Here is a 26,199-nt window from a genome sequence, read left to right on the forward strand (position 1 = left end):
TTACTGAAATTTATGTCAAATTAATATTCAGTTTAACATATATTTCAGTAGTTGTTCGAAATTTATTCGTTTGCTTTTCTCTTTACTTATACTTTTTCTCCTAACGGAAGTCTAGTTTGCACGTCGGTGTACAAAGAATCAATGGTGGGAAGAATGTTATACACGGTTGGGAACTAGGACGTAACAGGATCTATAATTTTACATAATTATCATCGTGGGATGTTCGTAAACATGGTATATTCGAGATCACGTTTTCAATTTTAATGATGGGGTTGTATTGTTCGTTGGAATTTCGTCAAACGCCAGCGAATCATCGTAATTTCGCTTTCACCGTGACCCATTCCGTTGTGAATTCTAACACGCATGCACGGACATATAAAATCCTTTTATGTTGGATTGTGTTTATGCTCAATACGCTTCGAATACCAAAATTTCTATCGCCGTGGATCGTCGCGAGGCATTCGGTACGTCTGCTTCTTCTTTTTTTTTTCTTTCTATAGACCTCTTTCTTCGATAAGAAAACAACTAAGGCAGTGGTAAGAATACAGGCAGTGTTTCCGTCATATAAATTTAATGAGATTTTGTAGGGTGGGAATCGATCGTCCCAAAGCCGTTTCCGGTTCCATGTATGCCATCAGAATACTGGGGAACTATGAGAAACTTTGATATGGAAGAGTGGTCGACTTTGTCGTTTGATATGAACGAGAAATTACGGGAACGACATTTCCTCGGGGATTAAACTTACGATAAAGGTTGCAATGAACTCGCAGTTGTACAGTCAAATTCCTTGTTTCCGTTTATTTAATCAAGGCCAAATAAAATCCCGTTGATAATCTTTCAATGTTTCCCGACCCCGTCACGATAGGATGGAAACGATTTTTTCCATAAATAAAAGTTCTACTTGAACGTGTCAGCCGTGGACGTCGCATAGGCATATAAAGTTATTTTTATCATATTTAATGGAAGTTTCCGAAGCATTTCGTATAGATCGTTCAGAAAGGAAAAATGTAGATAGAGAATCCGACATGGTAGAAAAGATCATTGCTCCCTTTCTCGTTAGTCGAGTGAACCGGTTTATCTTCTGTAGAAATTTCTCTTCAATTAATACTTCCGATAAATTATCATCGTACAGAATTCATAATTCGATATAACTATCTTGATTTCTCCCGCCGAACAAAATGGCCCCATTAAAAACATCGAACGTCACGCAACAAAGTGAATGGCTTCGGAATTTTTATCTTTAATCTACGCAGTCGTTCGCTTCTCGCCGGGGTCCTAGTGTTACAAAAAGAAAAATAATTCCGCGAAGAAAAGATTCTTCTGCGCGTACCTCGTGCATAGGGACCGTTTCGACGGACCGTCGAACGACGACGATCGTCGAGACGTCGTTTATTGCTCGAGACGATCCCGGAACGCTCGCGGTAAGACGGTCGAGCATAGACACGTTTCGCTAATCGTTTTCCTATTCGAATTATAATTAATCGCAATCCCTTCGACAGAAAACTCATCGAACAAGTTTCAATTCTTATATATTCGAGCGGCACGGACGAAGTTCCGTCAGCCTTTTTAAACGGTCACCTTCTCGCGGTTCCCATTTCTTGTCGCAGAGAACGCCAATCCACCGTCCCTTATACCGTCGTCGTGTCCGATTCTTCCATCTGGAGTCACATTCACCGCGGCATCGTCGTGTTGATCGCCGACGCGAAAGAAACCACGAAACCCTCGCGATGTCCTCGACGGAATCTCGCGATCGATCACGAAGACTTCGTCGCTGTTTGGCTTCCCGCCGGGGAAAGACACGAAGATCACGAAACACCTCCTCGACAATGATGAATAATGGAATAAATAGGGGTGTCTAGGTAGTCACTTCCATTTCGAGTTATCCGCCCCCTCTGAAGCTCGCGCTTTACGCGATGGTGTTTTTTCTTTTTCAGACGAATATATATATATACAACGATCTCGGGTGACATTTCGAATTTATTAAAATGTTCGATTCAAATTCGACGGGGATACAAAAACATTCTTTATCGCGAGTCCCTCGGAAAGATTAAGATCACCGTTACAATTCCTATAAAAAATCCTTGTCTCTCGTTTCTTCGAGGGTGTAAGGGCCGATGTTCGCGACGCTTCGTGTCGTTCCGACGTTTCCGGTTCTTGGGGCCCCCGGGGACCGCGTGAAGAACTCGCACCGGTTTAACAAGAATCTCCCTTTCGCGAAGGTGAAGTCAGTATTGTCGTCGAGGTTCGATCGCCAGTCTAGTCACGTTTCTCGATCCAAATGCTCGAACTCGACAGTTTCGTTGTAAAGATCTCTTTCTCCGTATCTTTCGTCGGTTCCTAGGAAGTATCGAGCGTCCGAGGACCGATGTCTTTCGACTCAAAATCCGCTGCTCTCGGGAACCGTTAAAACGGCCGACAATTACAAAAAATCGTCTCTACGAAATTAACGGTAAACGGAATCCTCTAGCTCGAGCGATCGATCGAAACTTCGCGAACCCCAACGTCCACCCCCATGTCTCGTCGTGCCTACAGAAAGGAAAACATTATTGGCTGACCGAATGGAACCGTTTCACAGACCAGTCCCTCCCCCCCCCCCCTCCCCCTGTTTCACAAACAATTTTCCTCGCCGCGTATATTCTTCCCGCGGTTTCCCGTGTTCGTCGATCTTCCTGCTGCTCGTTCCTTTTCTCTCTCCGCCCTGAAATCGATTCCTTAGGAAGTCCGCGCGCACCGTGCTTCTCCCGTCGCGATTCCTCACGCGGCTAGGCGCGTTCCTCGGGGACGCGATTCCTTCCCCGGGTCTCGTAGCTGGAGATAATCGATCATCATTCGACACCGTCCCTCCTATCGGTTCCTGATTATCGTTCCGGCGCGAAGTACGATGGATTCTTCGAGTAAAGGACCATGACGATCAGAAGGACGAGGACGAACAGCCGGCTGCCGTGACTCGAATACAACGTCACCACGCCCGCTAGCCACCACAACGTCGGACAGCCACCCGGCGCGGAGTTCATCCCTCTTTGAATCGCGGCTGGATGCTCACCTGTGGCACAGAAATTCATTTTAGTTTCGTTCCAGTGACCACGGAGAATTCTTGCGGGCGCTCGGTCTGAATTACAACGTGGAGAATATTTGATGGAAACAATCACGCGTTTAATGAGGTATTTCTATTCGGAGGGGTTGGAAAATTTATTGTTTAAAACATTGTATTTTCTTAAAGTATGATACCTTGAAAATTTGACCGCAATGCGATATGCTTTAATTGATTGAAATGATGTTATAACGATTTTAAGAGAACGGTGTACCGCTGCATGAGTTTTTCTCGAAACCATGTTTACCAAATTGATAAAATATTTCAATAATTAGGTAATCGATATACTTCAGCTGTGACATACATATTAAATAGACGTCTCTTTATAGTGTATACTAGTATTATGTAAATGTCTGCAATAGTCTTTTTTTATCGTCTGAAGAAGTTGCAAATTTAATGAACTTTGGTTTACATGACTACCATTCTGTTAAGACAATGTTTTTCTGCTTTATAGTACTTCACAAGATAACCACTTGTATGTAAATTAAGATTATCTTTGATTTTTTTGAATCGTGGCAGTCATTCAGAGCGATACGCTGCAAAAAACATGTTATAACTTTGTTAATATAACATATAATTACACAAAAATTTTACTGTGCTTTCTTGAAATGTGAACAAATATGTACCAAAAGTTATAAATTCCTTGGTCCATTAATTCTTACTTCTAAAAATCGCTTAAACATAATGCCTCATAATGGAAGTACCCCCATAATTATGGAAATGTTCAATGACAGATAAGATTTTATTATTCATTTAGCACAGAAATCATTTGGCAAGGAGAAATTGATTAACCCTCCGTGGGCGATGTGTTGATCGTTGAACCGAAACTTCATTTTTCTCAGGCTTTTCTACGAATTTCTTATTTTTATTGCAAAAACTTTCGAACACTTTACGAACAATTGAATAATGTATGAATCTTTTCAGATCCGTTGAAACCCTAAAACAGTAAAAATTGTTGGGCTTGGATAAAAAACAGTTTGCCTACGGAGGATTAACAGTAGCTCCGAAGAATTAAAGTTGTGCAGTATGGAATGTTATGTCATTTACGCCCATTCAAAATGCGTTCAACCGGGTCGTAACCTCTTCTTTTAAGTCTGTGTGTGTTAGAAACCTGACGTCAGCTCGTATTCACTTAAGAGGTCATTTTTTCCGTTTCACGAGGCCACGATATTACTACATATTTCTTTGCTTGGGAACGCGAAAGAGATTTATGTTAATGGAGCACGGGAACGCTTACCATTCAACACGTGAAGCTGCACGCTCGCGCTGTCGAAACTGCTCGGGCTGCAAGTGTAATTGCCCGAGTCCTCCCGTCTCGCGTTGCGGATCTCGAGGCTGCTGACCGTATCGTTATTGATCCTCTCCGTCTGGATGTCGATCTTGCCCAATTGATTGTCCAGGACACGGTCGCCCTCGTGGTACCAGAAAACGTAGAACGGCCCCTCGAGGGACTGCTTGATTATGCACCGTATGGCGACTGTGCTTCCGGTTTTTACATACATGTCGCGATCGCCTATGATCTCGATCTTTGGCACTGAAAACCACGATATAGATAGTTTCTACGGTTTCGGATCGTATAAAGCGAAACAGTAATTTTTAAGGTAATTAATTTAAAAAATTAACTTGGCATGTAAAATAATCAAACTATACAGGGTGATCGGTAACTGGTGGTAGAAACGGAAAGGGGGTGATGCTACATAAACAAATAAGTCGAAAATATAGAATAAAATTTGTTCATTAGAGACTTCGTTTTTGAGAAAATCAACGTTGAAAATCTGTTGTCTACGCGTGCGTCTGTTCATTGCATTCCGTTTCTACTAGCTACCATGATAGATTCACGCATTTCAGATTAATTTTCCGAGTCGATTTTCTCGAAAAGAAAGACCTTTCGATGTTATTCTAGCTTCTCGACTTATTTTTTAATGTAGAATCACACCCTCTCCGTGTACCATCCCTTATCGACCAGCCTGTATGAAAATGAACATAAAAATAAAATCTATGGTCCATGAACTCATTCGTAGACGAAAAGTTTTACTTAATAATTTCCCCGTTTGTACAATGGTAGTTGTATAAAAATTCATTTGAAGCCGATAATATGCGGAGTTCGCACTGACCTGGTATTTATAACTGGTACTGAACAAATGTTTCGCGGAAGAAATTTCAATGCGCGTTATTGTACGCGTTACATAAAGGAGAAAACGTATTTTTTCACTCGTATAACATCCCATCGTGTGCTGTCGGAACTTTATACTTTAGCGATCGATGACAGAGCTGTTCTACAATGTTGTAAAAATAACGTTCGCGCGTAAATCGCACGGTAGTAATAAACTCTGCAGTGATAAGGTGGGTTACGTTATTGGTTCGTTGTAAAAAAAAAAAGAAGAAAGAAAAAAGAAAAGGAAGTGTTTTTACGGGCTCACCGACGATGTTGAGCTTGATGATGTGACTTTTCTTCGGGTCGGTCGAGATTTGGCACTCGTACTCGCCTTCGTCGCGTTCCTGGACGTACTTAACCTGCAAGGTCCAGCTGTCCACCGCGTCTACGAAAAGCGCCTGGAACCTTTCGTCCGGGATAAACATGGTTCTATCTACCGAGAGGATATGGGAGTCCCTTCTTCTGACCCATGATACCTTCGTTGTTTAAAAAAGGAACAAACAAACATCGATTTAAACGATTGAAATCTATGTTCATTATAATACAGTGATGTGTTTGAAGGTAGATCACGACTATGGACTAATGATAATTGTCGTGTGAGGTTAAATAGTTCATTACTTTAAAAAAACTTGAAACGAAACGATCAGGACCGGGGACTCCATTTAAACCAACCGAGTAACAAGACTCTCGAATTGCATCAACCCAGGATCTAGAGATTCGAATTGGTCCATTCTAGAACCTAGATATTCGATTCGAACTAACTTGAGAGACTAGGATCGGATCTACTCTGGACTGAGAGATTAGAAATGGATCAACTGAGGACCCAGAGACTGGAATCGAACCTTCTTAGGATTGAGAAACTTGAATTGGATGAATTGAGGGTTGAGAAATTTAAGTTCGAGGACCTCCAGATCCAAGAAACAAAGTCTGAGGACTCCCTAACCCAGGGACCTAAATCGGGAGATCTCCTAACTTACGAATCCTCAGTTATTGGGGTCCCGTGGTCTTTTGCCCTGGGTCTATGGGTTTGGATATCTTTGGGTATGGGTCTCTGGATCCGAAGGTCCTCGATCTTGGTTCCCTAGACTTTTAGTTGGTCTAATTTAAGTTCTTCGGTCATTGTTTCGTCTGAAACAAGAAATTTTGTGGATCTTGGATGGTCTAATTAGACTTTCTCGGCTCTGGATTGACTTGTTTCGAGTCTCCCAATTTGGAAATCACGACTGTTCGGGTTTCTATAACCTACGAACATCCTATTCGACTGCCCCAGTTCTGGAGTAACTTGATTTACTTTTGTCGATCATTGATTTGTCTGATTCCAGACAGTCTATGATGGTGCAATTTGTCTTTGCTGTTCTCGTGTCATTTTAGTTAGATTGGTTCGGTATGAATTGTTCGGTTTCAGACTGTTCAACCCAACAATTTCATTCATTAAATATGAATATTCATCGACAAAGAGAAACCAGCGCATATTTTCGATATTTAAGTAGCAGCCTGTATAAATTTCAGCATACCAAGTAACAACCATCCTATTAATTCTCACGTTTAATTATATATTTTGAACGAATCGTTTTTTACGTTAATACCTGCATTATAACATTTAATTGGGATTTTAATTAAACATATCACGGTAATTTAATAAATCGTACTGTTTTATAAGTTGCAGGAAATGTTACAGCGTTTCAATGGTATTCATATCGGATTTATTATACATTCGAATCAATTTAATTTTCTCCCGGTGAGATATTATATTAAACATTAAATTGTCCATTGAATGTTTAAATCTACATTCGCCTCATAAACAATCGGTCACTGGGTTCACCATGAATATTCCGTGTTGTTTTTCCCCGTGCCCGGTGGATCCGCCACATCCGACAATTTACTGTCACCGTTCATCCGCATCCCCGCAAGAATTCCCGAGGTTCGTCGTAATCAATTCTGTACACCGTTCGCGGTTTTTCGTCCGCGCGCGGTACCGAAATAGAATTTACGAAAAAGCTGGCACCCATTCACACAGAGCTCGGGTGTATTTTTCTCATCAGTTTCGCCGTGGAAAAGTCTCTCTTTCTTCCCAACAAAAGGAAGGGGATTATTAATCTTTTCTTTTATACATCCCGCCTCATTGTTATATCCTCCGCAGGGAGCTCGGCGCGGAAGTATCCTCCCGGTATGGAAGGAAGGCAGGGAGGGCAGGAGGAATGGTCGAAATAAAGCAATAGGGACGTTTCTAGCGACGACGTAGCGAAAAATTCAACCGTGTGTCTGCTAGATTCCAACGGAGAGAGCTTCTCCTACGGATGAATACGGACAGGGAACCGAAGGCAGAAAAAACTGGGCCAAAGGTGGGGTAGGAAAAAGAGCGAACCGAGCCCGTTCGACTTTCCGATCCCGGTTCGATCAATCTTCCTTCTTCCCTTGTCCACGGGGTTAATTTATCGTGCGTCGATCGGGTCTCGCGGAAGGTTTCTTTCGTTCCTTCCACCGCCTGGGGCTGTATTCCGAGCGAGCGCGACAAGAAAGCATATTAGGAGTACATTCAATTTATTTGCCGCGATAAGTATCCTGAACGGGCGTACCGGGTCGATTCAACCACGCGCCCGGCAGGTGGCTGTTCCGACCGATGTAACCCCACGACTTACGATGTCCTCATCCCTCAACACCCAACCCCCCACCCCTCCGTGGAAGTTGTAATCAACAAAGCAGACTAAGTGCTTCTTTGCCACGGCTCGAGTGAAACAGCGACGTCGAAAGGTAGTAATTTCAGCCGGTGAAAAATTTGCCTACGTCGGTGTTCCGTAACGATTGACGCTGATGACCACGGAAAGCGTTATTGTTTGAACTTCTCAGGCTGACATTTATTGCCCAGGAAACTCGAGGTTAAGCTATGGCGGTTCCGGTTGTTCGATATTAGTTATCGAACTGGTGAAATTTAGTTGTAGTACATGTACGGAGTTTTATGCAGTGATTGGCGGAAACTGGGGTGAAACAGAAAATCTATTACTGTATTTAAGGTATTATTAGTAATTAATCCTCTGGGACCGAGGTGGATTCTTACACAAATTACTTTCGTTTCTGGGGAATTATGGATGATAAAGTAACTCTGCAGACTATAGACATCAAGAAAATCATAGGGGTTAATTCTAAATCATAATTTTCAGTTTTAATTTCAAGCAAGGCATTAAGAGCAGTTTTTTAAAACCACTAATCTTGTACTCCTTCATGTTTTCACGATTTCACATAAGCATTTTTAATCGTTTCCCATTCCATTGCCCAATATTTAGGTGTCACATTCGGTGGAGTTACCCCAAAGAATTCATCTTTAAACGTTTTCTGCCGTACACTTCAATAATTCCGTAGGGCGCGTCGCGTGGTACAAATTGACTGGGGTCGTGGCGAACAGGATTTCCTGGAACGAAACACGGGCGTACAAAAACGAAGGGGTGTACGATTCGGTGATCGCGAGCTGAACGTGTGTTCCAGGAAATTTCCCGCAAAGAACAATCGTTTTGAATCGTGTGTTCCGTGTACGCGTCACGGAGGGGAGGTTAGCACAATGGTCGTTGACAGAAAGTCACCGGTAAAAGTATGTTTAATTCCGCGGGGCGTGATAAGTATCGGGGGGCGTGTGAAGGGGGGAAGAGGGGGGTCTCGGTTGGTGTCCAGGAGTGGGTGTTCGCGACCCTCGAAGTACGCAGTCGAACGATCGCGAAAGGGGTCTGGTCGCGTGTTGTCAGACACTTAGTCCTGGGGCTCTTTCGAGGTACAACTTTCGTGCCCGTAACACACCGAGAGACCAGGGGGAGGGAAAGCAGTCGAAAGTGTTCGTTAACGAGTGATATGGGGCCCGCGTGTACGAAAAGTTTCACAGTTTCGCGTCGCCTTCTGAAAGGATACGCTGCGACGGTTTTTAACCCTATCGCGAACCCAATTTCTATGGTGGCACTACCAACTTGTTGTTACTCGAAGAAAGTTTATAGTTAATCCTTGAAGTACGGTGACCGGGTCCGTTTTGACTCGAGTGTTTAAAAACCGTATCTAACTGATGGATTTGAAAATATACTTTAAGCTACGAGTTATTCGTACTTAGTCGTATAAAAAAAAGCAGGTGTTTTATTAATGATCGCGTTAGGAAGTATGTTTAAAACGAAGGGAGCATCGGATTTCAAATGGAGTCAGACGCTACAGTATATGCGAACATTAAAAACGTCTGGACTCCGAGGGTTAATATACTCTCGATCATAGAATAATACATGTACAGTATATCCTCGATGAATGTTTCGAAGGCTCCTCGGCATTGACAAGGAGAGGTCTCCAGGTGTAACGTTGACTTTTTAATAAGGGTTAGCACCGTGGTAGTGCTTGTAATTGTGACCCCAATTTTCAGCCACATACGGCCATTAGTTTATGGAATATTTCATGTTCAGTGCCGAGCAGCCTTCGAACACTCATCGACGATTTACAGTACTCAGAGAAAAAGATCATGCCGTCATAGCTGTCGACACCGGCTTTGAAGAGAAATCTTAAATGGGCTCATAACTTAGGCAGCGATCGCAAAGGGTTGAATGTGTCCCTTACCCCGGAACGTGCGGACTTCTTTTTTATTTTTTGCGCAACGTGATCGCCCCGTGATATGGGTTACCCTGTGTGCTTGGACGGTCACACTCGCCTGGTCTGGGTCGCTCGTAAAATTCGCGGTGGTACTCGTATAATCCCGCTCTAACGGCCGCGAATCCGGACAGATTAGACTTTTATAGTTCGGCATAAATTTCCACGGTGAACGAGCGCAACATACACACACACATACACACACAGAGCTAGATAGAAATAGAGATAGATACGGCCGCGCGACCAGTATATCGCGCAGGGTTATCGTCGCTATTTCGATTATTGTAATAGCGCGAACCGGACGTTCCGCCTCGCGCGAAATATTGACACGATGGGAGAAACAGGGGGCTCGATAGCGCAGGGGAGCTCTCGTTCGATGGCGGATCAGCGGAGTTCATGGAAACCGACGAGATGGGGGTTGGTCCCCCAGATACCATCGACGCCGGCCCGCAGAAAACTGGGTATTCGCGTGCAAATAAATTCGCTTTATCGCGGCACGGGAGGGCGACGGTATCCGGTCGTGCTTTTTGCAAGGAACGGGGACGAGATAACCGGGTTCCCGAAGTTCGTGAATGCCTCATAATCGACCAGGAAATTAAGGAATTCGTAATTTGTCCAGCGCTGTGCACGTATGTACATTCTCGAGAAGACCGTGTGATAACTTCATCTGGTCGTTATACAGGGTGTTGTGGAAGTAGGGGAGACTGGGGATTAAAATTCCTCTTTCCGTCTTTCGTTTGTCTGGTCACAAGACAGCTGGAAGTATTTATACTACATTTGCGATGGGGCAAGTTGTTATGGTAACAATGTACTTTGTGAATCAAGGTTTGTGTTAAATAGAGATTCAAAAGGTTCCGTTTAAATGTTAGAAGCACAATTTTGTATTATACTTAATTGTAGAAAAAGTGATGGACTTACTGATTTGTTACCGAGCTGCCGCACTCTACACGGCAAGTACGCATGCCTCCCCAACTGGGCTGTGACGTTCGTCGGAGTGTTCGCGTCGAAATAGGGACCCGTGTAAATCCCGTCGAACCTCTTCACCAACGAATGAGACCTTGTGCTCACCCCTGAAACATTTAATGAATTTTTTAACGACGTTTCGGCATTTAAACAATGAAGAATCGAGGAAGAAGTTTCGATTATTAGAGGGAGAATTTTAACTATATTCTAGGATTGTTCATATACGACTTGGAAGGAATTCAACGGGTGATTTGTATAAATATTTCTGTAGATCGCAAGGTTTACTTATAGCTAAATAATTTAGCATAATAAAAGGTTAACAAGATTTACCATCTTTAGAACCTAATAGAATCTTTTACAAAGATTTCTGTTTGACGATTATTTCTCTATAACTATTCACAATCTACTGATTCAAGTGCGTTTGAAAATAGTTTCTACCGATAATGACTTTAAATTATTTTTCTCGCTAAATATTAATAAACTAAATATTACTTTGGACCAGCCACACGTCGATAGTCATACAGGGTGTAACAAAACTTGGAATTGACTTGGAACACGTATTTCCTTATAAAAAATTTTATCCAAGTCTCTGTTAACGAAATATTATCGAAAAACCCCGATCAAGCAGACCTAACCCAGACCTACAAAACTTTTGTTACACCCTGTATATCTTCACCTCCGAGTTTAATCCACAATCGCGATTATATTTCTTCAATCCTCCACAGTCAACACTCATACAATTCTCACAAACACTTAAAACGAATCCACCTTTTCTTACCCAGGATTCCAAACAGTTCCTTGATTAAACAGAAAATCGTCGCACGCTAGAAACCTCCTCAGTTTCACGACACTCCTGCCAGCCCCGGAATACTGTCGTTGCACAAATTCCCGGAAAGGTGTAGCGACACGAGACACTGTCACCGTGCACCAGGACGCGAGCACGAACCGTTTACGAGTCCCACGAATCCCCGGGCGAAGTTCTCTCTTAACCTGAACGCCCCCCACCCTATCTTAAAAGGTTGCATTAGCGTGGTTCCCTGACCGCGCCGGGTTGTTATCCCGGCCGAATTTACATTGTACCTGATCTCGGTAGCGTAGCCATGATGGAATAATAAAAGGATCACGGGAATACAGTGTATTTCGCATTCGTGACTTCCATACACACCGGTTTCGACCTCCACTACCCCTTCGCCCCTCTCTCAACCACCCGTCACTCCTTTCAGAATAAATCCTATCAGAGCTTCTGCCAAGCCATCGTGCCTTGGGAAAATGGATACTAATCCCAGGATTCCGATTCGGGGGGATACGAACGGCGGATCAGCGTTCGGCCCGAAAACCAACGCGGGCTTCGTTCCAATCGACCTTGAGAAAAGGAATTTGTTCGCGCATCGTATCTCTTATACGTGATACGATATCGCACACACACAGCAATCCCGATGCAACCAATCTTTTCTTCCCTTGTATTTTTTTTTCTTTACCTGGAAATGGTGCCCCGAAGATCGATTTATCTTGGGAGATTGATAATATTGGGACACGAATGCTATTACGTTGCGACGTGTATGGACGGTTCTTTGATATACTGGTTAGTGGGATGATGTTTATGAGACGATGCTAGAGCGATGGTTTTTGAGGAAGCTTGGAAGGTGAATGCTGTTATTGAAATGGAAAATTGAGTAGTGAAGATACAACGCAGACGTTTGTGGCTGCTGTGAGATTGATGGAAGTTTTTATTGGATTTCTATCTTGACACTTGATTTGATTGGTTTTATCGCGAATTAATGAAGTGTGGTTTTTGTAAATTCAGTTGGCATGACGCCACTGTGTCGTCATCGGTCGTCATAGTGTTAATAAGAATTTGGATGGAAGAAGCATGTGTATATGAAAATATGTATTTCATACTCGATTTTCACTGCGACTCCATGCTTATGGAATGTTAGATGATTTTATACATTATATAGCCAAGATTTCAAGACTATTTCCGTGTTCGTATTTCAATGATAATTATAGTATTACCATATTACAAGTTTTCAGTATGGATCACTACGCAAGGAATTCTTTAAAAGTTTCTAGACGCGAGATCGTAAATGGCGAAGAATAGTCATAATACCGCTGTTAAATCCAAGCATTGCGGGTTGTTCTCCTCCCTTACCACGAGACTACGTACAATTTAAAAAGTTACAAGTCGTAAGGTCGGGGTCGGCGTCTCTGAATTGAGGGGTGAAAACTTGGAGAACATTCTCACGTATAATTGAAATACTTATCGACGTCGTTTACGGTAGTAATGAGTACTTCTTGCTTCTTGAATCCGTGCAAAGAGTATTATCCGAACAATATTTTCAATTCAAGTTTCTTTGAAAACATCTTGATTAAAAAATTCCAGTGAACACTTTTTACTTATTTTTATGTTAAGCATGTACGGATTACCTGTCAATTAAACCTTTTCTATAATATACTAACTGTAAACCTGTACTGATTTCTCTTTAGTTAGTATATCCTGTCTATGAAATTATTGTTTTTCCAGAGATTACGAAATATTTGGAGCTGCTTTCTGTCCAGACGATTTTACGATCCAAGCAAAATTCCCTCACAGATGAGCTTTTTGAAAACCAGGTTCTGTTTATAGCAAATTGCTGTAAAGATTTCTTAAAACGAAACCTTATTATTTAAACTATCGTTTCTTTGGCAAGTTTGAAATACACAAAAATAGCAAAGCAATTCATCATTCGAAATCGCTATTATCTCAAATGCACCGACGATATTTTTCTTTTCAAATACCAGTATTGAAAATAACGTTTCGAAATAAATTCTTTACGTATTAAAATTATTTTAACGATCACTCGCACGATCAGAAGAAAATTATGATGACACCGATCTTTTTGCGCGTTACTCGTTTATCGAACGATAACGGCGCCAGTGCATTAGCGCGAGCTTACGGATGGAATGCTGCATTCGCGGATCGTCGTTGAATCGAACCGTTTATCGGGAACGTTCGTTTGTTCGCTTGGATTGGAATATCGAGCGATATCCTCTCGCGGAGGATGCAAAAATCCGCGCCTTCGTTGTCTGTATGGTATCGGTGAGAAGACGTCCCGATTTATCGTCGATACTTCGAGTTCGTGAGTTTATATACGGGCGGCGAAGAAGAAGAGCTCCGATAAAACAGCTATTCGAGGGGCGAGGGGAGAGGGGAAACTTTTTACACTTCGGTGCTATCGTTGGCAACTCGTTCCCCCGCGTTATTTAACTTCGTTCGACCGCGGCCGCGTTCTTTCGCCGAACGACTTTCAATCCACTTCGGAAACCGCGAAATCCAACGCGGTTTCTCTCGGCAGGCTTGGATAAAAGAGGTACCCCGGGTGATTTCGGGCGTTTCGTATATCATAAACCTGCAGATTTCAACCGGAAGTTCGTTCCGTACTTTCGTGACTGAAAATTATTAAAATGGTCGTTCTTTGCACGTCGATCTAACGCCTTGTATACTCTACCACGATGGAACTGCAATTTTGGATTGATATTTTGCATGTACGATAGGAGTTCATATATTTGATCGATATCAAAATTAAAGTTCGTGCGAGTTCCTTTAAGTTCACCACCGATGCGATTGCCATAACAGAAATTATTCGAAAATACCATAATCGAATAACAGTCATGTTCGTTCGAGCATAAATGAATTTCGAAGGTTCGCGAATTAGTTAAATACAATGAACGTAACTTCTGCAGAGAATTATATTCAATTTTTTATGTTTCGTTCGATTTCACAAGAATAAAGCCGAGCGAGGTAATAAACTTCACGTGATATTAATCACGCGACTAGTAAAAAATCGTACACGGAAGTCATACACACAATCGAGGTATGGCTTCTATAACGACGGTAGTTTCATAAATAAAATTATATTCTGTAAGTAACGCGAATAGCCCGGTCTAGATTTCGAAAAATAGCCGTCCGCTTCCCAGAAAGTTCTACGTTTCATCGTTCCCCTTTATGCAATTATTTCTAAACCGAATTCATAAAAGCAACGTTAAATAACGCAGCCGCGGGCTCGATGTTGCCAAGCATTCATTTTTCACGTTAAATTACTACCCGCCCTTTGTTCCCTTTGTTGCCGCGTGTTCGTACAGTTTTAACGTGACGTAATAAAGACGGCCGCTAATTAATTAATTAACCGACGACGCGGGGCTAGAGCGATGTGATCCCGACGTTATGTAACTGGACTAGACGATCCTTCCTTCGATCGCGGTATTCCCTGGCGGAAAATAATGCCTGGTCATTGCTGCAACGGAAAAGAAAAAAAAAACGAGAAAAAAAAAGAAAAGAAAAAGAAAAGAAAACAGGTTCCGTGTTGCTGGGCTGTGACGTAACTGCTATGGGGGAACGTGTTAAAGGGGCATAAGGAGAAATGCATTAGCGTTATTGCTGTATTATTCAACATTATTTTACGCGAACGAAACGAAAGAAAACCCGAAGGAGGGTGGATAACCGGCGTTGTACGTGTCTCGGTGGAGGGGAACACGTAGAATAGGAGCGTGACGTGTCGGACGACGAAGTGGATGAGGTAGTTCATTAACCGACACGAAAGTGTCGTGAACCGAGCTCGACGCGTAGCGGTTCCGTATTCGAATACCTTGGTCAAAACTACATTAATGTAGGAGAATTTAATATTCCATTGGAAGACGTTAAAAAGCAATAAACCATACAAAAATGTATATACATAGATATGCATGGAAAAACAACGTTGCCAAACGTACCAGAAACGAGCACCGTGGAGTCATACGACTAACCAAAATATATTTTTTATTTATAATATAATGAAGAATGATCAATGGAAATTTCATTGAATTTTATACATTATTAAAATGTATTAGTGGGTGTTTAATACCAATTATTAATATGATGTTGTATTGACTAGCAAGGCAGGGTCGAACCACCTTATATATCAAAGACTTTTCGCCCGAAGAACTTGGTTTTGAAGAACTTTTTGGCCAATCCAATATCTCCTTCGGAGTGTTACGATACAGCATATATTTCGTATGCAATTTGAATGTTATCGAAGGACGAATACACAGCAAAGAATATGCAGTATTTGGAAGTCATTTTTTTCAGAATTTTTGGGTAATTTATTTTCAAATACGAAACCACTTACGCTAAACGGTGTATTTTTGCGTACTGCGTATTCGCCGTCAGGGGACCACGGGATAGTCTCCAATGTGGACTGGCTTTTTGTTTCGACGAAAGCTAGGATGGGAGCAGAAAAGAAAGAGGATCGGTGGGAGGAGCAGCAAAAGGAAGAGAGATGCTGTCCATACCAATGCTGTCCGACATAAGCTCCGCAGCTTAGGGAGCTACTCCTCCCACTACTTGTGGGACTACTTCCGTTTCTCTGTCCCAATAGATACTGCTATTGGGTACAGTTGTCTCGGAAAGTGAGACAACGACCAACCGTATTTAATAGTGTATTTCGCCGGGATGTTGCTACAATGAATACTGAACATGCCTATGGAATTTCCAACGAATGACAAAAGAAAGAGAACATCTCGTCTTGTGATAATTTTTTCTGAATTCAAACAATTTAGAGGGAGCGTTAACTTTCTGAGGTGATTATATGTGTATCTTGTACAAGCGGAATGGCGTATGGAGAGAGGAACGGAAGCGTGTAAGAGGCCCATGGAAAAGATTGATTCTACGAATTAAATGTGCAGTTATACATGACTCAATTGTTTTATGTAGATTTACGTCGTTTCAGATTGTACCATCACTTCGTGGCAATTTGAACAGTTACGTTCTTTTAACTATTTTGTTACGTTTAACACGTTCATTGCCACAATTTTTACTCTTGGCACAGTGTCATGATCAAACACACATTTCTTTGGATCAGACATCGGCAACCTATGACCCGCGGGTCACCAAATGACCCATTTGATAATTTCAAACGACCCGCTTGAGTTCCGTAAATAAGGTATAATATATAAAAATAAATTATGAAATATAAAAATGAAACAAACACTTTGAGAAAATATAAATAATAGATTAACATTGACCCCGTGGGTCATAGGTTGCTAACGCCTGCTTTAGATCTTTCTTATTCACAATATAAATATTTATGCGTGGACTCGAACCACTTTCATAATTACTCCACTACTAATTATACTTATAAAATGTTACTTTTTACAAATTGAATTCATGTAATTTAATGTCGCCTGCCCATGCAGTGACGTGTTCAGACGGTCGCAACTGCCCCAGCTCCTTTCTGTCGCACCAAAACCAAACGGAAATGGGAATGGAAGTCGTAAATAGAAAACGTCAGAGAAAAAGGACCAGATGATTTAAAGACACTACAGTTAAAAGAACAACGATGAGTTTATATAGACTGTAGAGGAAAAGATCGATCAAATACTACGTGCCCACTCGAGAGTTTTACTCTCCACGGTGAAACTTTCTTTAGTAAAACTTCCATATAGCTGTCGCGTGTCCACTCCCGGGAATAAAACTCGACAATAGCGACAAGAAAAAGGGTGCCAGTCCCATCCCAAGAAATTCTATAATTCGTCCCAAATCTGGAATATCCTCCTAGTCAATTTAATTTCAATTTCGAGGGATGCTGGAATTTCTCCGGTGAATCGGAAATACGATTGAAAAACGAACAACCCGACACGCTGATCTTTGGATCGCGTCGGAGGGGCGGCTGATTACTAAACGGCGCTTAATTAATGCTGTTTACAGAATCATCGAAAATTCTGCAACACACCATCGGATCGATACGTGGGCGACGGCGTCGTCGTCGTGCGGCAGCGCTTGGCAAAAATCGAACGTCCGCATTGGCAAATAATATCCGGCCGAGATAAATCCACGCAGCCTTTCAATAATGTCCGCATTCGTAACATTTCGTGTGCAACCAGGGATTATTGCATTATTGGTAGGAACGCTTGAGCTTCGGCTCGGCCTGCACGTTATATCGGAGGGCCTTTAGCTCGCGATTTCTGCAATTGTCCCGTGTAATTTTACCCGCGACGATATACAACGCCATTTCGACGGTGTAAATACTTAACGTTGCCTCCCCCCTTCGCTGTTTCTACTCTGTGATGGAAATCGTACCTACCCACGACTCGAGTACTTTCGGGGTTTTAACGGTCCTGCGGTAACAACAAAGTGATTACACCGTCGACATTGCTGAATACCTCGCAAGTTTTCGACGGCAATCCCCGTGCTCGCGAGAATTGCTGCCTATAGAACGTTTCTGGAAACGCGAGCCAAGATTTCGGCCGGTAAATAGAACACATGGCGGAGGCGAAGAAGGCTTTAAAAGGCTTTAATGTGTGTAGGGAGAACGAGTGAACTGGTTATTTGTACGGTATACTCGATTATTTTCCGATGACTTTTTTCAGGTTTTTATTTTGTTCATCTGATCGATTTGGTAGAATCTTGGCATGTAATGGTACTGCCACTTGTCTGGATAGAGTTTCGAATAATGAATAAAAGACATAAAGGTACTGGAGCATTTTCCATTGATTAATTTCATTTCATTTCACTAATAAAACGAGTGTTATTGCGTTGTAAATAGCACGGAAAATACCACCTAAATGCAATGCTATCCAATTTTGTGTCTATTTATTTTTTACGTTCATTGTTGTCCAATTGTCGTTCCAACGAAAAATTATCCAATGAATGTTAAGTACCAAATCTCTGCCAACGGCCAGTGAAAAGACACTCGACAAGCTACAAGTCCCGGAGTAATTTTAACCGGTCCAAAGACCATTACGTTTACGCGCGACGATGAAAAACTTTCCAAAAGCGATAAAACTGTTCAGACGTATACTTAATAACCACCCGTAAAAGAAGGCCATGGAGCGAGTCTTTTTCATCCACACCGGAGCAGCAGCCATTTCCAATTTAATCTAAATCGAGAAACACGGGCACAATCCCCCATTACAAATTCAACCACCGCCGCGTTATTCCGGTTTACAAAATAAATGTCGAGCAAGCCCAGTCAACCCATAGATAGGGTTTCGCTCGAGAGATGCTTAAAGGAGGATCGTGTTTGCGAGCGCACCAGAGACCTTGACGACGAAAATACCACGGGGCCAATGTGTTTCGTCTTCAGCCTCGAGGCGACCCTAAGAAAGACCACGAAGAGAGGCTGCTGGAACACGATCATTGATTAACAACGAGTTCATGGTCGATCCGTGTACCCGTTAATTCTCACCGCTACTCCCCTTTCTAGCGTATCGATATCCTTTTAACCGTATCTCGGCCAATCGTTCCACGCTCGATGAATCGATTTGCCAACGCGTTTCCGTTCAGACGGCGCGAATTGGATTGGCAATCAGTGCGCGCCGACCCGGTATCGCGTGGCACCGGGGGACGTGCACCACCAATCAAAGCCCTCCCTCCCAGGACACTCGATCTTCCGGACAGAAGGATCCTTTAGGGATGCAAAATTCCCAGCGCATGCGCGACGGCACCCGGTTACCACCAAGCCGCTGCCGGGAAACGAGCATAATCAGACGTTATCGGGGGTTGCGTATGCCGACACCTCCGATCGCAGATTTTTCACGGAAATATTTCAATCTGCCACCGATTATCGTGGTCTATGTACTCTGGAAATTATGTTTCACCCTACGATTGGGACACGAGACACAGCGAAAGGGCGTTAACGGGCGCAAATAGCTGAGAAACGACCTTAATCAGACGTGATTAGGGGTTGCGTCTAGCAGTTCTCAGTCGGGTTTTTCGTCGTTGACTTGACTCCCAATGGAATTATTTTACTCTGCCACCGATTATCGTGGTCTATGTACTCTGGAAATTATGTTTCACCCGGTGATTGGGACGCCAGACACGGCGAAAGGGCGTTAAAGGGTAACTGGGAGACGAGCATAATCAGACGTCATTGTTGTTTGCGTCTGTTGCCTCCGATCACAGGGTCTTCGTCGTTGACGTGACCGCGAATTAGTTCACCCTGGTATACTGATTATCGTGGACTGTGTACCCCGGAAATCGTGTTTCACCCGGAGATTACCGGCGAATGGGACATGAGATGTGGCGAAAGGGGGTTAAAGGGAGCAGATGCCAGAGGCTGGTTGTAATGCGTTGTTTACGACCGAGCTCGCGCAGGCAGATATCGTTCGTAAATTTCAGGGAGCTGGGAATCGCGAGTCAGGGAAATGGAAAGGGGGGGTTGAACCATCCGGTGTGGATCGTGGAGGGTTGTAGTCTTCGTGTTGTAGGCATTACTGTGAATTACCGTGCAGATTTTTCGTGCGTACTCATGCTGTATGATTTTAGTGTTAATAAAATACGAGGGTAATACTATCTTTCCAATCTTTTTGTAGGTAAATATTAGGTGTACAAATAAGGTCAATTCCTTTTTTACACGAATTTGACATTTGTTCGCAAAAATAGCTGTTCTAATTTTCCTCGTCTTCATATTTTTCGGTATTCCACAGCGTTCACGACCATTAAGATGGAAATCACCACTTCTGGTACCACTTTCTGCAAGTTTTAAGAAAGGTCACAGCGCTTCACCCAAAGCGGAACAAATCATTACAGTAGCCTGAAGAGCAATTTTGTTCGGCTGAAACGCGAAGAGGATGCAGTGCCTTGGATGTTCCTTTTCGGACGACATCGTTATATTGGCAGGGCTGTAAATTATTATAGTGCTTCTTAAAGGTTAAGGTTGGCATTTTCAAATCACCTAGAGGACAGGAAGGAATTTAAATTTGGACCAGAGGTAGAAGACGTTAAAAGTGACGGCACCAAACTTATTTGTACACCTAATATGATGATCATTTTTATGAAATGAAAAAGTTAAGTGAGTAGGAAATAGTTTTTTCGCATTAAGAGGTTTGAAGCTATAGGGAATGATTACGTTGTTTATTTGTTCGTCTCGTAAATTCTGTAAGATGTATGTACTACCAGCACTGCGTACAATACAGTAGTCTTTTGTTATTATTTTATCTCCTTGTGGAATACTGTACAGAGGCCAATAAATCTGCCAATCTATTATATGTAGCTATTCAGCTATACGTATACTGTTCCACGGACTATATGGAAGAAAGAGACCCTTGAGGCTTTCATGGATCTCTTCTTGTACTGAAACCTTAGAAGCTTCCCGATGTAAGTCGTACACTTTCAGAATACAACTAGTAATTATATATAGAACGCTAAGAAGATTTTATCGGATTTTATTGTATCATAAATACAGTGATGCAAACGTTTGTATACGGTCTTGTTTTTACTGTCTATAAACGATGTTTTTTACAAGCAGTCATGGCTGTCATTTGATATAAGAAATTAATGATGCTCTACATTTTTTAACACTAACGTACACGAACCTATTTTTTGTTGGTGCCATAATACGGTTTTAGGGGATGAAACCACAAGAATTTTCTGCAGTTCCTTTAGGAGGTGATTTCATCCCTTAAACTGTCCTAAATTCCTTGTTAGATGAATAAATATACAGTACCGGACAAAACTACACTTGTGTGGCATAATTATAAAACCACCTGAAAATTTTCAACCCTTATGTATTGTGGTTAAAATAAGAACGACCCACTTCTTTCTAGGGAATGTAATCTGTCCTTTTCTGGAGATACATTATTTCTCAACACGATTTCAAACATGGCATACTTGGTTCATTTTTATTTTAACCACAATACACTAGAATTAAAAATTTCAGACTGGGTTTATAGTTCTGCCACGCAGTGTATAACAAGTCGAGCGTAATAATTCTTCGAAGTCAAATTTTTTTAGTATTTCCCATAGTAATCGACAAACAGTATGGAATTCCTTAAACGTTATTATCCTAAATATAAATAATCTCAACGAAATCCATACCCTTTGTTAATTAATACAGAAAATGCTAAAAGTAAATTGACCTCCAAAGAATTATTATAAGTGGTTGGAATGTTCGACTCTACACTACTCGTAGTTTGCATCACTTTTAATCACCAAGAATAATAAAGCCACACAATCGATGGTATTCCACAATGTGCAACGTTAATTGACACTCCAACGGAAACCTCGTTCCAATCGAACGCAACACGAACACACATGAAACACAGTACGCTACGAAGCAATTATAATTCGATTCGATCCAATCAAAGATTGATAAAGTTGCTGGTCTGGTTTCAACCAGCGATTTAATCAAAATATGCTTCTCGTTCTTCGCCTCGCCATCCTCCCGTCGCCGTCCTGATTATCGTTAATACGCTTTATCGCGTAGTCGAGCGTAACAACACGGGCGTCTAGATTATTAACAGAGAACAATTACGTCGTAAACGAGAACGCGTTTCGGGGCCGTGTCGCGCGATCCGGTGACGATAGAACCGTGCATGAAAGGAGAAAAAAAAAAAGAAGAAGAACGAGGCCCACGATTCACGCGGGAAAACGGAACGACGGGTGAAAGTGGAAATAAATTTCTTGGAAACAGAAAAAGGATTTCTGACGTATATTTCCCCGGAGACGGTGCCGGTCGATGCGGAAAGTCGAGCATCAGGGACGCACACTCCTCCGACTCGCTTTATTAGAACGGCACGTACGAGTGTTCGATGTAATTTTACGACGTCATCGGACACTAAACTCAGACATAAATCTGGATTTTCAGTCCCTTACCCCCGCTCCACCCTCGAAGATCGCTTTTCCTAGCGCCCAGGCCCCCTTGCCGAGGGGGTTAACTCGATTTTCTGTCTTACCAGTTCATCAAACATTTACGTCCCGCTACTCTCTTCTCCACCGTGCGCTACTCAGATTCCACGGCCGGTTTCATCGGTGGCGCGCGGTTTCGTTTTCGTTTAATCGAGCGAGATTGAGAGAGTAATTATTTATACCCCATAGAGGATATTCGACCCGAGTAGATTTTACCGATCGTTCCCGACCAGCCTAATCCGCGACGATGATCGTTCCGATTAACGTTCAGAACTGAAATGTCGATCGGCGAATCGATTCTCCTCGTCGGCATCGGATTCGACTGAATATTTAACGAAACTATGTTGAAACCATGACGGTTGTTCTCATCGACGAGAACGATCTAGAGTTCCGTCCATCTATGCTTTGTTCTAAAATAAGATAATGTCGATCAACTTCGTAATTATCTTTCGAACATCAGTTCAAATATGTCAATGTTGATTATTAAACCTCTGTGCTGAAAATGCGATCGATGGCGCATCTTCACGCGAATTACCACGTTCCTCGGATCTAATTTATCGAAACGATAATGGAACAATAATTTAATTTCGTCTGTTAAGGAATTCGTCGTATAACGTGACAGAAAAACTTGATTATTCCTTTTAGGACCACTTCTTAAAAATCGACTCACACCACTGCTAGCACATTATTATAGACCTACCATTTGAATAATTTAGTAAACACTTGTTTAAGTTTCTATTATTAAGCAAATGTTCAGCAAACATCACGGTACCAGTGAGACAGAATATCTACCAGTTTCATCTATAGAATTTACCCACCAGAATTTTTTAACTCCCCACTGGGGATACATTATTGGTAGTGAAAGGGTTTATCCTTACCGAGCTATATTGTCTCTCATGCATTGAACATCTCGAGGAAAGATTATTCGAAAAGCTTAACCATTCACATATCGACCAAAGGACGCCTGACCCTACACTAATCACCGTGTAACACGACTATTACAAGCAACTTACGGAATTAACATCGTTAACGACCCTTCCCTCGATATACGTCAGACACAAGGAGCATATTCTCCATCCCCTCTGGAAACGATTCCCCGTAAAGTGATGGTCGCCAGGATTCCCGAAATCTCGATTCCAAAGCGAACCTATCGGCGCGGTCGGTTAATCACCGTGAAGTATAATCGGCGGCCGTTCCCGTGATTATGTTACCGCTCCGAAAGTGCATAATGGATCGCGCGGAATAACGCAGAAATCGATTTCCCGTTGCGTGTATAGTTGATACCAAAATTATAGGGGAATCTTCGGTCGGCCTGGAATATCAGAAGCCCCCTGCTACAGGAGAATTGGATAATTTATTTAACAAATTCACGATAGCCTCGCTAATAGCGCTGATCCCATATTTCATTCTACAAGTTTCGCACCAGATACATTTAATTCGCGATTCGACAGACTGTTCTGCGTGTATTTTCACCGAATTCGTGGGATGAACGTCTGTCGATTGGCCGAGTCTCGAACGTAACGCGACGACATCGATTGACAACGAAGTTAACGTCACCGCTTCCGCATACTGAAATGTTTTCGCGGATAGTTTCCCCCGGCGATCGATCCGCGGAGGGCCACGGGGCTGTCGAGCACAGGCGAAGTTAATAAATCCAGTTTACTGGCTTCGTTCCTCGTGTCCGGCCAGAGAAACAAGAGAGAAAGAGAAAGAGCCCTGGAGAGTGCTCCAGCGGAAGAGGAAAATTATTATCGAACTGGTTGGAGGGTGTCTGGCGGCCCCTGTATATCGTATGGGGAACCGTATCGTGGAAGATCATTGAGATAAAACATGTATAGGGTGTATCCGTGGCTTAATACACTTTTGATTGAATCAGCGAAAAGTCGCGTGCACCAGCGACTGGCGGGGCGAATAGGGGTGGAATTATCACCGCGCGTCTCGTGTGACGCGCCACCCAGGAATCTCTTTACGAGGGTACACTGACGAGCCGCGAACTTGATGGTCCGTTCAACGGAAAGATCCGTGTAATTGCTCGGATATCGCGTGTGGTGACCCGTTTAAACGTTAAAGTGGTGTGCCGTTACCTATATTCTTTTGATAGCCGCGAAACCGCCGTAAACGCCAGAGAGTCGTAAAACCGAGCGCAGCTTCGAGCGTCGTTTAAACCGATATATAATTAAGGTCCGAACTCCCGTCTTCCTGGAGAGAGATATCATGGGCAAGAATCTCGTCGAGGAATCGTTTCGACAGACTATCGAGGTTTTGTTTATCATTTAACTCGGATTAATCGTCAGAGGGTGGTTTATGGCGAATGATAGTTCGAGAAAAGCCGACGATAAGTGTATTCCGTTGGGGGAAATATCCGCTAGAAGATGAAATCGATCGACACGTCCCTGAACGACGCCAGAGCGAAGATAGAGGGTACACGCGCTACCCTTCTGGCTTCTCACGCTCTCACCCCTCCGGTCTCTTCGCTGATGACAGAATCATCGAGACGACACGGTGACCCGACAAGGATAGCGAAGAGGAAAGAGCGGAAACGAGCTGGAGCGACGAAGAGAGAGTGTTGTGCAGGGAAAATACAATACCGTCGGCGCGACAAACAAGGGTAGCGCGCTAGATACAGCCCTGGGCCGGGTCCGGAGGCAACCCCCCTCCCTCTGCCCACCCCCCTCGATGGAATATCCTCCTACCCATCAGTCCCTCTTTTTTTTTCCCTCCCCACTCGCGTATCTCGATTCTCGCTCGACGATCGATCCGTGGATCCACGCGATCAGATCGTTCGAGTTCTATGACGAAGCAGTAGCTTCGAGGCGCGGGTAGGTACACGCGTGCAAAATTCACGTACGCACCGTTACACCCCAAAATCTGATCGATCCATCCGCAGTACAAGTATCCACAGCCCCGCCTCCCTCTCCCCGTCCACCTTTTCACGTCACTCCCCCACCCCCCCCCTCTCCTCCTCTCCCTACCCCTTCAACAGCCTGTACAGAAGCAAGTCGACAGTCAACCGGGGACCTGAACCTAGGGCACACCGGGATTCACGGGTTAACTATAATGCACCATTTGCTGTCTCTTGACACGGCTACCCAGGCCGACACACGTTATGTGCACACTTTTTTCCCCTACCGGGTAGGATCCTCTCGACAGAAAGAACGATAGGGATAGATAGATCGACCGATATACACCATCCAGTAAGATAGCCGCACACGTCATGGTTTTCCTGGATGAGAAACATATGTCACGCGGGGCGGAATTGATCTTACCAGTGATGCCCAGGAGAATCCAGCACACGAGGCACAAGACGTAGTAGTTCACGTAAGAGGATCTCCTCATGATGACGAAGACAGTGACGACGACGACGAGAACGACGACGCGATTGCCTTCGACGGGTCCACTGACATCTCAGTAGAACGGCCAGCACACCACGATCGGTGCACCCGTTTCACCACCTAGTCCTCCGACGATACGGTGTTCATCCTCCTTTTCGGCTAGGTGCTACCAGACCTCGTGCATACCATCCCTTTCACACTGTTGTTCCTCTGTTGTATTCCCCTTGGTCGCGCACGTTTTTACGGTTACCCAACACTGATCAAGGTGTATACATATATATATGTATATATATATATATATATTGCACTGATCACATCATCTTCTCGATGAACTGTTGGAGAGATCCGTACACCCGTTGGATCTTCTACGCGGAATCTGGTTACCTCCACGACGTGTCTCTCGTCCTATCCTCCA

The 26,199-nt window shown here is 43.1% G+C and overlaps 1 protein-coding gene across 1 annotated transcript; it reads right to left on the reverse strand.

Annotated features, from left to right (window-relative positions):
- Positions 1–2,674: 2,674 nt before the first annotated feature.
- On the reverse strand, positions 2,675–25,812 carry LOC107188276 (Down syndrome cell adhesion molecule). The gene is made up of 5 exons (XM_015576544.1): positions 25,719–25,812; positions 10,770–10,921; positions 5,512–5,722; positions 4,329–4,625; positions 2,675–3,043 (listed from the first exon to the last, which is right to left on the reverse strand). The coding sequence occupies exons 1-5, from the start codon at positions 25,786–25,788 to the stop codon at positions 2,859–2,861; spliced, it is 915 nt and encodes a 304-aa protein (XP_015432030.1). The 5' UTR covers positions 25,789–25,812; the 3' UTR covers positions 2,675–2,858.
- Between the last annotated feature and the right edge of the window lie 387 nt (positions 25,813–26,199).

The sequence above is a fragment of the Dufourea novaeangliae genome, unplaced genomic scaffold (assembly GCF_001272555.1).
Source record: "Dufourea novaeangliae isolate 0120121106 unplaced genomic scaffold, ASM127255v1 scaffold118, whole genome shotgun sequence".
Classification (NCBI taxonomy): Eukaryota; Metazoa; Arthropoda; class Insecta; order Hymenoptera; family Halictidae; genus Dufourea; species Dufourea novaeangliae.

Excerpts from the sequence above, each read along its gene's own strand:
- LOC107188276 (XM_015576544.1), bottom strand. The coding sequence starts at position 25,788 with ATGAGGAGATCCTCTTACGTGAACTACTACGTCTTGTGCCTCGTGTGC. Across the intron at positions 5,723-10,769 it reads GGCAGCTCGGTAACAAATCA|GTATCATGGGTCAGAAGAAG; the intron begins GTAAGTCCATCA and ends TAAACAACGAAG. Across the intron at positions 4,626-5,511 it reads CATCAAGCTCAACATCGTCG|TGCCAAAGATCGAGATCATA; the intron begins GTGAGCCCGTAA and ends CGTGGTTTTCAG.